The 12756-nt window shown below is 43.1% G+C and overlaps 1 protein-coding gene across 3 annotated transcripts in view; it reads right to left on the minus strand.

The window, feature by feature from the left end:
- The window catches only part of tefu (Serine/threonine-protein kinase tefu), a 513274-nt gene that overhangs the window by 126187 nt on the left and 374331 nt on the right, over window positions 1–12756 (minus strand). For all 3 annotated transcript variants that reach the window (XR_012895493.1, XM_075896220.1, XM_075896221.1), the window contains one exon: window positions 5275–5397. Coding sequence is in view for 2 of the 3 variants with exons in the window: in XM_075896220.1 (XP_075752335.1) it covers window positions 5275–5397 (123 nt within the window). In the remaining variant the exon portion in view is untranslated. The remainder of the gene's footprint in view (window positions 1–5274; window positions 5398–12756) is intronic.

A 12756-nucleotide genomic window follows, 5' to 3' on the forward strand; every position in this document is an offset into this window, starting at 1 on the left:
AGAAAGCTCACGTAACGCGGTAATGTACTCATTGATTGTTTCACCGATTTGCTGCACGCGCCTACCGAACTGGTGCTGTTCGACCACAACATTTGTTGTTGTCGTGAAGTGCGCATGCAGCACTGCGACAGCGGTATCGTACGACGACGCTTCATGCTGTGTCTGAGAAGTGTATTTGACATTTCCCGAATCCGTATCAGAAGTTGGCTCACCGGACTTTGCGTTGGCCGAAGACTGAAGCGGTAGTGTGTAAAATATGCACTAGCCTTCTACGCCGAGGCTGTGGATTAGGAGAGCCTTGCGACAGTCCGGCGCACAGTCCGAAACACTAGATGCGAGCAGAAAATTCTCGAAGATGCGGATCCATTGTGGCCAGGCAACAGCAGGGCGGCCAGGCGTGGGCAGGAACAAGGGCGGTGGTGCCAGCCCGGAGACACTCATGGTGCGGGAAACAGTCGGCGAAAATGACGAAAATCAGACCCCTTCCTAAACAAGCACCCTCGTCGCCAATGTAGTGGCGGCGTGTGCCGCTGGTGAATGAACGACTAGACAACTTGAGTACCCATCGGAACAAAAGCCCCTTTATTTTAACTTGTGCATGCTTATATACATAAACAACACTGGCGCCACCAGCGGCAGTGATCGTGACACCGAAACTAAACAGACCAATATACAACAACACACAAAATTCATACTGAACCAGTTGATGCAGTGAAGCACTGCTAATAGAATAAAACAAGCTTCGTTATTCTATGATGTTCTTTGTGGATTTTATTGCAATTTATATGCACTGACTCATTCTGCTTGCGGGTGCGCAAACATCCCCCAAAAATATCAGGCAGGAACAACTGTGGAGAATGGGGTAGCCATAAGGTTAATACCATGCTTGGTAACATGGTGTCCATTCACAGAGCACACAATAGGCTACACTTAGTTGTCAGTCATGGAATAGCAGAGTGCTGGTAGACAAATGAGAAGGTGTCTTCACTTGCACTTCGCTACTCAGAACCATCTATGCCAGGCGGCTTCAGGTTAAAGAAATCAGATGTTGTCTTTGGACAGGAGGGTGTTTGCCCTCTCAATCCACGCAGAAGCAGACGAGAGGAGGGTGATTGTAACTATGCAATGACCTTTCTCAGTAAACGAATTTCCAGAAGCCATTTGCTTCTTATACAGCCATCTCCACTATTTTCTCACTCTCCATTCTTTTAATTTTTTTCTCCCCCCTCCTTTTTTTTTTATACCTATGCATTCTATATACTCTTAACCTGAGTCAGCCTTTTTTTTTATTTATTTATTTTGTTACCCTCAATCGCCGAAGCTTTACAGAGGGGAGTGGGTTACAACATGAAAAATATACGTGCTATTTTATACATGAACAAAACTAAAAAAAAAAAAAAAAAAAAAAAAACCTCTACTCAATGAGGCGCAACAAAAGTGAAACGTAAAAATAAGGAAATCACAATGAGCAAATAGTGAATGTAGTAAAATTATACAGTACTAGCAAAAAAGTGTAAAAGTAAGGGAAATGACACGCACACACAAAAAATCAAGAATCCACTGGAAAACGCTGGCATCTTGACACGTGGAGACAGAACTTCGTAAGGAGGGGAATAGATCGGATGACTAAGGAGAGCTATCGCGAAATAGGTGAGCTGATAAAGAATGACGAAAGAGGGAGTGATCAGAGATGGAAACGATGTCACCTGGTAGCCGATTCCAATCGTTTGATGTGACCGGTATGAAGGAGCAAGAAAATGTGTTTGTGTAGCAGAAAGTACCTTTAACCTTGTGTTCATGGTCGATCCGAGAGGAGTGATATGTGGGAGGCGTAATGAGCTCATTACGCAGTGATGGATGATGGTAGGTCTTATGGAAAAGGCAAAGGCGGAAGTACTTGCGACGCAGTGATAGAGGTGGCAGTGACAAGTGGTGCTTCATTGCTGTTACGCTTGATGTACGGTGATAATCCGATAGAATAAAACGTGCAGCGTTATTTTGAATTAGCTCAAGGTGCCTAATCAAGTTTTCGTGGTGAGGGTTCCAGATTGCAGCAGCGTACTCCAATTTCGAGCGCACGAGGGTTTTATAAAGAAGCATCTTCAAGGAAAGTGGGGCGTTGCTGAAATTTCGACGTATGTATCCCAATGTACGGTTAGCATTGTTCGTGATGACGTTAATATGGGCATTCCATGTTAGATTGAAAGAAATGGTGACGCCTAAGTACCGGTATGACGACACTTGGTCAAGATAAACATCACCCAGTTTGTATGTTGAGGAGTTATTAGGCTGGCGGGAGACTGTCATTAGCTTGCATTTTTTGGGATTTAATTTCATAAGCCATTTATCGCACCAATTCCTAATGTTATTTAAGTCTGTCTGCAAGATGTTCCTATCATCATCGGTACGTATTTCCCTGTAAAGCACACAGTCATCGGCATATAAATGAACGGATGAAGAAACGCAGTCAGGGAGATCATTAATATATATTAAAAACAGCAGAGGTCCCAGAACTGAGCCTTGCGGGACACCCGATGTTACACTTATTTCCGGCGAGTCATGACCGTTAACAGTGACGTACTGAAGACGGTTTGTTAGAAAGTAGTTGAGCCATGCCAGTACATTCGAGTCAAGGTTGAGAGAGGAGAGCTTATGCATTAGTAAAGCGTGATTGACTTTTTCAAATGCTTTTGCAAAATCCAGGAAAATGCAGTCAATTAGAGATTGTTTATCAAGAATGGTATGCAGGTGATGAGTGAAAAGAAGCAACTGGGTTTCACAGGAAAACGTACGCCTAAAACCGTGTTGGGCCGATGTAAAAAATGAATTCGATTCTAAAAGTTTCGCAATATGTGAATGCAGTACATGTTCCATTAGTTTACACGGAATGCTTGTTAGTGAAATGGGCCGATAGTTAAGAGCGGAGTGTTTATCACCAGACTTGTGTATCGGCACAACCTTACCGACCTTCCAGTCCAGCGGCAAAGTTGCTTGGTCAAGTGACTGCTGGAAAATCTTACACAAGAAGAGAGACGAATATGCGCTTGTTTGTTTGAGAAATTTTGAGTTGATACCGTCAGTCCCACATGATGAGGATGTTTTTAAGGTGTCAATTAACTTCAAAATTCCTGCAGAATCAAAAATGATAGGAAACATTGAGCGGTAGTCACGGCACACAACTGCGTCAACAGGCGCAGCAGTATTTCCCGAGAAATTGGCTGAAAAAATATTGTTAAATAACGCGGCACATTCAGATGGTGGTAGCGGCTCACCAGAGTCATCGTTAATTGATAAATCCGCATTTTGGCTAGAATTGATAACGTTCCAAAATTGCCGGGGGTTCCTTGATAACAATTCAGGCAACGTATGCGTTTGGAAACGATTCTTAGCAGCACGCACAGCTTCCACGTATTCTGCCTCAGCATTTTGATACGCTACCCAGCAGTCACTAGTATTTTGCAACTTGGCTGTGCGGAAATAGCGCTTTTTTCTATTAGACAAACGTTTTAGATGCGTGTTATACCACGGTCTTTTTGTGTTGTTCCGTATGCGTCGAAGGGGAATGTGCGCATTGGTGACATTAGTAACTAAGTTTTTGAAAAGGTCCCAGTTCTCTTGTACACTTCTCTCTTCAAAATTGCAACAAAATGTGTCTAAGTACGCGCACATATCTTGGTTAATGGCGTCAAAATCTGCATTGCGGTAGTCCCGGATGTACTTGTCTTTTTCAGTTCCACGTGAAAAAGACATGGTGATGTCGAAATGTAACACCAAATGGTCGCTCAGACCAGGAAGATAGATAATTGGGGATATGAAGTCTGGATGAGTTGACAAAACTAGGTCTAATGTATTAGACGATTCATTAGTTACCCTTGTTGGTTTCGTTACAACCTGGGTAAAGTTGAAACAATTACAAAAATCTAGGAACTGTTGGGATTGTGTCGAAAAGGGGTCGAGTAGAGGAACACCAGCGTGCCAGGTAATGTTAGGAAAATTCATGTCACCAAAAAGAAAAATTGGTGACGAAGGATACCGAGTGACGACATAGCTGAGAACGTCATGCAATTGCCTTTGTTTTTGTTATTTTGTTACAGTGAAAACCCTTATTGCCATACTTTGATTCGTACAGGCACGAAATGACCATGCTCATCTTCTCTACAATTTCTTCTTTTCCAGATGTCAAGACAACAGACTAAACCACTTCTCAGTTCTAAAACTAACCCACTAACGATGACAGACATACCTTTGACAAAGATTGATTGGCAAATTGAAAACATTTGCTACCATCTCTCGTATCCCCATCCTCATACACACCCCTTCTAGAGCATCCTTTGTACTTCCAGCAATTCTTTCTTTAAAGCAGCCAATGCTTGATAACATCGGATCACATTTACATAGGATATCATTTATTAGATTTGATGTGTAGAGTTTAACGTCGCAAAACCACCATTTGATTATGAGAGACGCCGTAGTGGAGGGCTCCGGAAATTTCTACCACCTGGGGTTCTTTAACGTGCACCCAAATCTGAGCACACGGGCCTACAACATTTCTGCCTCCATTGGAAATGCAGCCGCGCAGCCAGGATTCGAACCCGCGACCTGCGGGTCAGCAGCCGAGTACCTTAGCCACTAGACCACCGCGGCGGGGCATCATCAGATGGCCAGACAGTGCTATAGGTTCTTTTCTAGGTTTGTTTAGAGAGCTGTTTAGAGCCTTGTTTAGAGGGCTGTGAAATAATTTCTTTCAGTCAAAGCCTCGAATAAACCTTCAGTATCCCTATCTAGAGTGCATTTTCTGATTTAGTAAATAATAGGCTCTGAAAGTTGAGTTTGTTGGTTTCATGTGTATAATAAGAATTCCCTGTGAAAGACAGTGACAAAGAAAGGAAGTGTACAAAATGATGCTGGACTCTACTTTTCTAGTCCGATTGCTTGCATGAGAAATTCTTATAATATGCCCACAACACATAATGTAGTTACACTGGACAAGAAATTAACTTTGCCTTATACAAAAATTGGTTATAAATACATACTCATAACACTGTATCTATGACAAGACTATTTTTCACTTTATTCGTGATAACTGGTAATTTGTTGTATTCACATTCGTGTCACCAACATCTACGTATACACTTAATTAAGCTCCAAATTAATGGTTATTTTTACAGCTGCAGCACTGTGCTAAATCGAAGTGCATAGCACTCAGTAAAGCTGCTTTAAAACTGATTCTTGTGAAATCAGGTTTTTAGAGATGTACAAAAGAGAAGCACTGACCTGTGGAGAAGAGCAGCACCTTCCTCGAGGACTGTGCACATTTGCAATTTCGTCAGAAGTTGGTTGAGCTGCTGCGTTGAACCAAGCTGGGCCATTGAGGAGAACCGACTGCTCAGTAGCTCCCTGCAGTCAGTGCAACACATTTGCTGCTTCTATGCTGTACTATTGCCTGATTGAAATCTTTCATTTGTACAGACTCTATGAAGCTCAAATTACCAGTGTCATCAATATCTGCAATAAAACAAATGTAATTCGACATACAGCACAAACTGCTCATAACATACGTTTCTAGAGTCACAAATATATGCACAATAAGTGGTACTGCACTATAAACAAAAAGCATTTTTCTTAGGCTGCACATGTGCAAAACATCACTAACAGGTAGCCGCACAATTCAGACCACTCAGGCACGCAACTGGAATGTAAGTTTGTATCTGCTTAAAGGGACAGTAAAGTCAAACAACAATTTACATCAGAGTGAAACCTCAGTGTATGAAAACATTTGAAACGACAATATTATTAACTGCTATGGCCCCATTTACCGAAAAATTAAGGTAACTGCACAAGAATACGTGCGCCTTAGTAAGACATTCTCAAAACGATACCAACAATGTCAGATGAACCACCTACAATTAATTACTAATAATAGATCTAGCTGCACTAAATAAAGAACTTCCCATGCATCAAGAGACGCAATAAAATTCTTCTTGTTCGTTTCTGTTTGATTCATAAAAAAAAGAAAACAACACCGGTGGTTACTACAGAAAATGGCATGAGTAGTTCAAAAATTAAATTTTCACGTGGTGACTGTTGACATGTCGTGCCATTTAGCGGAGCCCAGTTGAGCCAAAACATGTCTGCAATCTCGGAGCCAATGGCATAAAATTGATCAATGGCCGTTGTTGCTGCTGTGGCTCTCGCTGCTTTCGTTCTCTCTACTAGTGTCGGCAACCACGCAGTAAAGCCGGGCGACGTTGTGCACGACAACAGTGATGTGAGTTGAATCGCATCTCGAGGCGGGTAATTTCAAAGCACTAACCCGAAGCGGGCCAATTCGTGATTTTATAATAAGCCCTTCCTTGGCACAAAGGTAACACTACGAGGTTTTTGGAGCGCTATTTCAACAATCAACGTAGACTTTATAGTTGCCTTCAGCGTCTCTTTAAGTTTTGAAAATGTTGTGAATAATTAGTATCAGCACAACTGCGGTGCCGACATAATGAATGTGGGGGGGGGGGGGAATTTGCCATAATGAAAAGTGGCCAATTAACATATTGGACCACCTTGTTTTATGCAGACTTCACCACGGTACTAAATTGCATAGAAACTAAACAGTTAAATCCCTTTGTAAGAGGCACGCTAGGTGAGCAATTCTGCAATTCTTGTCTTTTATATGAGATGTCTCTTATATTACTAAGTAGGGTACTTAGTATGCATTTTCTTGACACTCCGTATTTTACTGTAGGCACACTACTGTCTCATATCTATTTGTCTCTTATATGAGTGTCTCTTACAAAGCGTTTTGGCTGTACATCAAATGGCTATTCGAATTTCCACACATTTTCCATTTTGCAGGCGCGTGCGCAATGGCGGAAACAGTGGCGACCATGAACAACCGCTCTTGCACACACATGCTCTTGTTTTCATTGAAAATGCAGGTCACCCCTTCCAAATGCAACAGCTGCAAAATGCTCCACTACCTCAGACCACACTGCAACTTTGACAGTTCACGTTACTGCTGATGCAGCTATAGCGCTTGTTAGGCCTGCTGTGTTGGTTGCAACCAGGCATGCCATTGCGAGAAGCTTGCCCTAGACAACACGGAGGTCGGGCGTAGAAGACATTGAACACACAAGCTGAACCGACGACAGCACAAGCAGAAACAATGCTTCTGTTAGTGGTCAGGAGAATAGCTGCAGCAACTATCCTGAGATAAGTCTTCCAAGCTTGTAAGCCCACCTGTCAGTGGTCAAAAGGGAAAGCCCGATCCCGTCTCAAAACATTGTCACTTACAGGGGAATTGGATGCTCATGTGCAAAATATGCGCTCTATGACAACACAACTATTTTTCTGATAAATGACCAAAGAGACAAACAGCAGTAGCGCACTCTTAATGGGCATGCAGGCACCTGTTTGGGGCAGGGCACATACGACAAGTGGCCGAAGCAAAGGCGGCAAAAGCTTTTCCGTCATTACTGCAACTGCTGCCCCAACTCTCACCACGCACCTGCGTTGAGCCCCACCTATCACCACCCCCTTCCCTTTTTAGGGGCGAAGCTCCTTAGGGCGTGGGCTATGCGTCCCCTGTAGCCTGTATGTAGCCACCTCTAGTTTAGTTCTTGCAGTGTTCACTAGATGGCGGAACCGTCTCCTGTATGTAGCCACCTCTCATTTAGTTCTTGTAGTGTTTACTAGATGGTGGTACTTGTAGCTGATGATGAAAAGATGCAAGATGTTATAAACTAGAAAGCGGTACTTGTAGTTGATGAAAGACGCGAGATCTTATAAAATAGGAATGATGTCACATATGGCGCGTGTCATTGGTTGAAGGCAATCGTTCGATTTAGTGCGGCGACGTACGCTAGGGGGAGCGATGTAATAAAATCGAGTGGGCAAAATGTACAGAGGATTCATGGTTTATCAGGTTTACCTCCGGAGCTTCGCCCACTCATCATCATTCACTTCGTGGATATGGCGGAATTTTTTTTCCCCCTTCCTCTGCTCCTGACTGATTCGTAACACGTTCCGCTCCTTTGTAATTCTTATCACTCTCTACCTGGCCAGTGCTTCTCTGCTGAGAAGCGCAGTTGCTCCCTTGTTTCTCTGAGGAATTTCTGGTGACCACTGTATAACTGATCTCGCTCTCTACCTGGCCAGCGCTTCTCTGCTGAGAAGCGCAGTTGCTCCCTTGTTTCTCTGAGGAATTTCTGGTGACCACTGTATAACTGATCTCGCTCTCTACCTGGCCAGAGCTTCTCTGCTGAGAAGTGCAGTTGCTCCCTTGTTTCTCTGAGGAATTTCTGGTGACCACTGTATAACTGATCTTTGAAGTCGGGCGACTGCACAATAAGGGGTACACATGTACATGGAGTACTATGGTAGGGTAAACAGGAGTCAGAAAATACAGCATTATAGCCGGTTCTGCCCTTCAAGTGGTTATGTTAAAATGGTCTGTTGGCTTGTGAAAATAGTGATTTTGGCAGAGTAATTCTGATTTGAATTCGAATAGCATATGCTACATATAAAAAAGTGAGCCTATTTGTCATGACCCAACTAAACTGCACAATATTTAAAAAAAAAAGTTAAATTAAGACATGTGCACATTCCATTCATTTTTTTTTTCAAAGTAAGTGGAAACAACCTTTAATAGAACGATTTGACATTTAATAGAATGCAAGTGGTAACCTATAAAATGTGTTATATTTTAAAATTTATTATACTTAGTGCATTAAGGCCACTACAACAAGCTTTTAAACTTCAAAAATACTGAATCGATGTGAGAATAATAAGTTAATTTAACCTTTAAAGAAGGCTTTGCAGCAGCACAATTTTTCCCTGCATGCATGTTTTCACAGCTTTGCACCACTTACTGCCGTGAAACTACTTCTACAATGCGTTAGATGCGGACTTATATACTCTTTGATAGGCACGTTCATGATACAACACCCATCCACTACAGCAAAACCACCTTTACAAATGGCTACACCTATTCGTTCATTTGGAATGCTTCTAAAATTTTCAACTACCTTATTCAAATCGAAGAGCATTCAAATACAGTAATATTCGTTCAAACATTTGGAACATTCTAATATTCCCACAAGCCTAATGGTCTGCACTGTACGTGATCTTTGGCAATGTGCAGCTGAGGTCAATGAGCTACAGTCCAAACACAGCATATTTAGACATGTTCAATGACTCGGGACATTTTCGTTGTACACAGCTGATCACTCCATAGACGCAATGCATAACAATGACGAATCGCAGACACAACTGGTGCTATCCATTAGATATTACAGTTTCCAGTCATGCCCATCATTTATAGTTGGTGCCTGCAGTGGCTGCTGACGCCAGTGCTGCCATCAAACATGCTGAGTGGCACAAATGCCTTTTAAGATGGTGCGTTCTTTAAAGTGAACCTTTAACACCTCTCAGCTTGCATTTTACATTTCCAGTTTCTGTAGACTGAATTATAGACAGATAAATACAGCAAGAACAGTGATAGGTGTAACCAACACTGGGCCTAAACCTTGTTATAGGAACAGATGCACCCAGACAAGAGAGACTACACAAAGCTGCGGAACCTGTAGCGTCTCGTAAGCCAGTGACGGTTTATTGTTAGAGCTCTCAAAAGGGGGCACAGCCCAAGATTGCCAGACAACTATGTAATGTCCGCTGCACCTTCCTTTCTTGGTGAATGTACACAGGTCAACATTGCATTTAGAAGATCTGCTTGAACTGCTTGTTGTAGAAAGAAACTTCACCGGGTGACATTCTCCGAAGAGGTGATGCGTTAGAAGAGCTTTCTGCTGTGGTGGTTGATTCTACTGGGTCAGTCATAGGGGCAATGACCCAGCACTGCCGCCGTAACCCTGGTCAAATGTTGGAGGCACTTCGGAATTCATTCTAGAGCCATGACAGTGTGTGTGCACGTCTCTTGTTATCTCATCATGAGATATGTAGGTTCTCAAAGTTGAAGTCTTCCGGTGTGGGTCAAAGCTGCTGTCTAGTTTGCCTGTATTTCTCATGGTCTTCTATGAGTATGCTGTAGAAACAAAGTGGAGCCTGGTCATGCAACCTTCACTCTCATGAACCTCTCTTCTCACTCCTCAGATGAATGATGTCTCCTGGCTGAAGTCTTGAAAGCGTTCCTCTTGGTGTATCACTTAGACATTTCTCTGTAATCTTTCAGCTGCAAAGTGAATTGAAGTCAGGAAGACCACGCGTGAGGCAGTAGTGCACAAACAGTTGTGCACTACTGGTGTGCGAAGAGGACGCCCCACAAACAGGTGTGGCGTCCTCTTCGGTCCTCTGTTCGGACATTTCTGGAGCCAGCCATACTTGTTCAGCTCCAGAACATGCAAGAAGTGCTTGGAAATAATGTCTGTTTTTAGCATTTGCCTTTCATATTCTGCATACTTTTTTCTGCAACTTCTACAAGCTTGGGTTCAGCCCAGTTATCCACGGTGTCTTGGTCTCTGACACCAGAGCAGACGCCCCCTATTTTCACCTTTTCAACAGGCCTGAAAAGTAGCTTGTCTAAGATATCTGATTTTGTTTTCCTCTTCTAAGCCTTTTCTTGTGATTCCTCTTTTTTTACAGACTGATCACCACACCTCGCTCGGTACTGAATCTGCTGAATCAACTGCTGTGTTCTGGAATTTTTTTTCTTGTTTTCAAGCCCAAATGCTTTGTCGCAGTCAATCGGTTTTTCAACACTTGCGGCAATGCCCGTGTCACTCATACGCTGCAACTCAACCTTCAGCGGTTTCTTGAGGAGGTGGGGCACTCGATGCGGGTATTGATAAGTGGTCGTGTTCCTTGGCGAAGCAATCTTTCACAGCATTCGAACACATGCCAAGCCACAAAACAAGTTCGGGTAGTCTTTCATGTTGCATTCCTCAAGCGTTGCATGTCCCGGTCCAATTTGAGACAGCCCTGCTGATACCTCCATGGTGCAACACACAAGGCCAAAGTCCTCACACGTAGCAAGTCCGAGTAGAGCACATATTTTTAACACCACAAAAAATTTCAGGCTCACGGTTTTGTCTTGGTAAATAACTGGCATCGCTACCGTTCCAGGATGCTTGATGACTTGACTGCTGTGATTGTGTAGCGTCACTTTGCTCCCCCGAAGCTCGTACTTGTGTCCTCCGAAATTCTTGAGCCTACTCACAGAGATTAAGTTCCCCTGTGACCCTGTGTGCACTTTAAGGTCCAGTTAACTGTTTATTATGGTTGCATTTATCACCCATTCTGAACTTTTGCTGGACACTATTTGCAACATTTCTTACTGCACTTTCGACTAGTTGCTAAGTGTCTCTTCGAGAATGTTGACCGCTTTCTTCTTTCTGCAGGCCACTGCAAAATGATTCTTCCGGACCCACCTTCTGTATCGCTGAGCGTATGCCGGATATTTTTTCGGGTCAAGCCACCTCTTGCACTTGTTGCATGCTCTTTGGTTTGGCATCTTTTCCTTGCGTGACACTTTTTCATTGCTGATAGCTTCAACAGCTTTTGTTTCCGGAGTCTGCTCTACCCTTTTCTGATTTACTCCTATTTTTGCAGATTGCGCCGACTTAATTGTACTTTGCAGCTATGGTGAGTGTTCTCTGAGTAGGCGCTGTTGAAGCTGCTCATCAGTCGTTCTGCACACAGTTCGATTGCATATCATAGATTCATGCAAAATTTTGAACTTGCTACTCTGTGCTTTAAATAGCAGGCCTTTTAAGAAGCTTTAAAGACGTTCGCCGTACGCCTGGACGTGCTTTTGTCCCAAAGTTTTATTCATGCAAGGCTGGCAATAGCTTTCAAACTTTTGTACGAATGTGTCATAGCTCTCCTTCTCTGTCATCGTGCAACCGACAGTGTCGAATACTTCGATTGCTTTCAGCCCTGCAACATGAAGTAGTAACACCACTTTCTGCTTTTGATTGCGTTCCTTCTCGCCTTCCTCGGCTTCAAGGTAAAGTTCAAAACGCTAATGAAACTTACGCTAGCACTGAGCGATGTTCCTGGAAAATATAACATCGTCTGGCGGACAGGGTCCTTCCATGGCTTGAAGTGCACTTTTGACACCATGTAGGTGACGCTAAGCCTAAGCCTTGCTATAGAAAACGACGCACCCAGACATGAGAGGCCACATGATGCTGTGGCACTCGTATCATATAATAAGCAACGCTGGTTTATCATATAGAACACTCAGAATGCGACGCAGCCTAAGGTTGCTGGACAACTATGTAATCTCCGCAGCAATGGGAGCCCACTTATTAAAGTTGTTCAGCCCAGAAAATTCAAAATAGAAGAAAGAAATGCCCACCCCAAAGTTGAAGCAAGCATGGCCTGTGCGAGTTACTGTTGGATAAGTCTTGTTACATCCTTAATATTTTCATTAGTAGTACCACAGTTGCGTAACCCAGGGTCTCCACTGTCCTGTCATATTTTGCTCTTATGCAGCCTGCCTATTTGTTAATGCAACATGGAGCCTTTAAACAACGAAAATATGTCCATGACCCCAATTCCAGAATCTGTGTAGCAGAATGGGGCACAGCATAATAACAAAAAATTTTGGTGGCAGGTGTTGTAGAGCTGCATGATGAAACACCCCTCTGTATGAGACGTTATCACTAAACTGCTGTTGTGCAATAGAAGCTTGCATGTGCACCTTATTTTACTGTTTTGTTGATTTTTTTTCCCTGAGGTTCATAAGCATTGGCTCAGTGGTGAATGATAGCAGTTTAAAAACTATAAAAAGATCCCTATAAC

Source organism: Rhipicephalus microplus, chromosome 5 (assembly GCF_043290135.1).
Source record: "Rhipicephalus microplus isolate Deutch F79 chromosome 5, USDA_Rmic, whole genome shotgun sequence".
In the NCBI taxonomy this organism is placed as follows: domain Eukaryota; kingdom Metazoa; phylum Arthropoda; class Arachnida; order Ixodida; family Ixodidae; genus Rhipicephalus; species Rhipicephalus microplus.